This window comes from Eimeria mitis, genomic scaffold (genome assembly GCF_000499745.2).
Source record: "Eimeria mitis Houghton genomic scaffold, Emh_scaff3885, whole genome shotgun sequence".
NCBI lineage: Eukaryota > Apicomplexa > Conoidasida > Eucoccidiorida > Eimeriidae > Eimeria > Eimeria mitis.
In genome coordinates this window covers 2841-4393 of record NW_013572219.1, presented here as the reverse complement: position 1 = coordinate 4393, position 1553 = coordinate 2841, and the positions used below count along the sequence as shown (strand labels likewise).

General features: G+C 61.2%; 1 protein-coding gene across 1 annotated transcript in view; it reads right to left on the bottom strand.

Annotated features, from left to right (window-relative positions):
* The window catches only part of EMH_0070500 (uncharacterized protein), a gene marked incomplete at both ends in the record, with an annotated part of 2920 nt that overhangs the window by 527 nt on the left and 840 nt on the right, over nucleotides 1-1553 (bottom strand). The window contains 3 exons of the mRNA XM_013498982.1: nucleotides 58-215; nucleotides 484-1203; nucleotides 1513-1553. Coding sequence (XP_013354436.1) covers nucleotides 58-215; nucleotides 484-1203; nucleotides 1513-1553 — 919 coding nt within the window. The remainder of the gene's footprint in view (nucleotides 1-57; nucleotides 216-483; nucleotides 1204-1512) is intronic.

The following is a 1553-nucleotide window of genomic DNA, read 5'->3' as shown; positions in this document are numbered from 1 at the left end:
CGTCTCCTGAGCCTCTGCAGAAGCAGCACCCGATACTGAACTGACATCAAGCGGAACATTTGCTGCTGCTGCTGCTGCTGCTGCAGCAGCTGCTGCTGCTGGCCCCGGAACCTTGGCTGCTGCAGCATCACCCATTGCTGCAGCAGCAGCTGCTGCTGCTGCTGCTTGCTGCTGCTGCGCAGCTGCTGTCTGCTGATGGGCCGCGAAGCTCAGAGCTGCACACAAACAAACAGCAGCAGCAACAAATAAACTTTCACAGCAGCAGCAGCAGCAGCAGCATCAGCAGCAGCAGCAGCAGCAGCAGAGCAGCAGCAACAGTCGAAGCAACAGGAGCAACAACTGCAGCAGGACTAGCAACAACCGCTGCAGCAGCAACAACAACCGAAGCAGCAGCAGCAGCAGCAGCAACAACAGCAGCAAGAGCAGCAGCACCACGCCCAGCAGCAGCAGCAGCAGCAGCAGCAGCAGCAGCAGTAAGGTTACCTGCGGCCCTCCCTCCTGCACCTGCGAAGAGGCGCCAAGCGTCTGCCGTTTGTGCGTGCTGCTGCTGCTGCCGATGCTGCTGCAGCATCTGCTGCTGCTGCTGCTCCAGCAGCTGCTGGTCCCGCTGCTGCTGCAGCCGCACCAGCTGCTCCTGCAGCTGCTGCTGCATGGCGGTGTCAACAGCAGCACGAGCTCGTGCTGCAGCAGCAGCAGCTGCTGCTGCTGCTGCACCATTTCCTCCCCCCAAACTAGCAGCAGCAAACGCTGCTGCTGTAGATACCGCCTGCTGCTGCTGCTGCTGCTGCTGCAGCGCCAGCAGCGCAGCAGCTTGTGCTGATGGGTGCCCCTGAGCCTGAGCGAGGATCAGCTGCTGCTGCCGGTGTATAGCTTGCTGCTGCTGCAGCCGTTGGTGGTGCTGCTGCACGATGAGCTGCTGCTGCTGCTGCTGCCGCTGCAGCAGCAGCTGCTGCTGCAGCGCTTGCTGCTGCAGCAAGTGCTGCTGCGTCAGCTGCTGCGCACTCAGCTGCGGCAGCTTACCCTGAAGAGCAGCAGAAGCACCAGGGCCCCCAAGGGCCTCCTGCTGCGTTCCCTGCCGCATCTGCTGCTGCTGCTGCTGCTGCTGCCGCTGCTGCTGCTGCTGCTGCCGCTGCTGCTGCTGCTGCTGCCGCTGCTGCTGCTGCTGCTGCTGCTGCTGCTTTCTAGGCGCCTCGCTGCTTGCTGCTGCAGCTGCTGCTCATCCTTCTCTCGTTGCTGCTGATGTAAATGCAGCAGCAGCAGCAGCTGCTGCTGCTGCTGCTTCAGGCGCTGCTGTGTTGGAGCTGGAGCAGCAAGAACAACAACAGCAGCAGCAGCAGCAGCAGCAGCAGCAAGAGGTGCTGCTGCTGCTGCTGCTGCTGCTGCTGCTGCAGCGGTGATTGCTGCAACAAGCCAACAGATCAGCTGCAGCAGCAAATATATAAAACGCAGCAGCAGCAACAAATAAAAAGGAAAAAAGAAGAGAGAGAAGATTGAGGTGTATATACACCGCACCACCGCCTGCTGCAGCAGCTGCTGCTCCCGTTGCTGCTCCC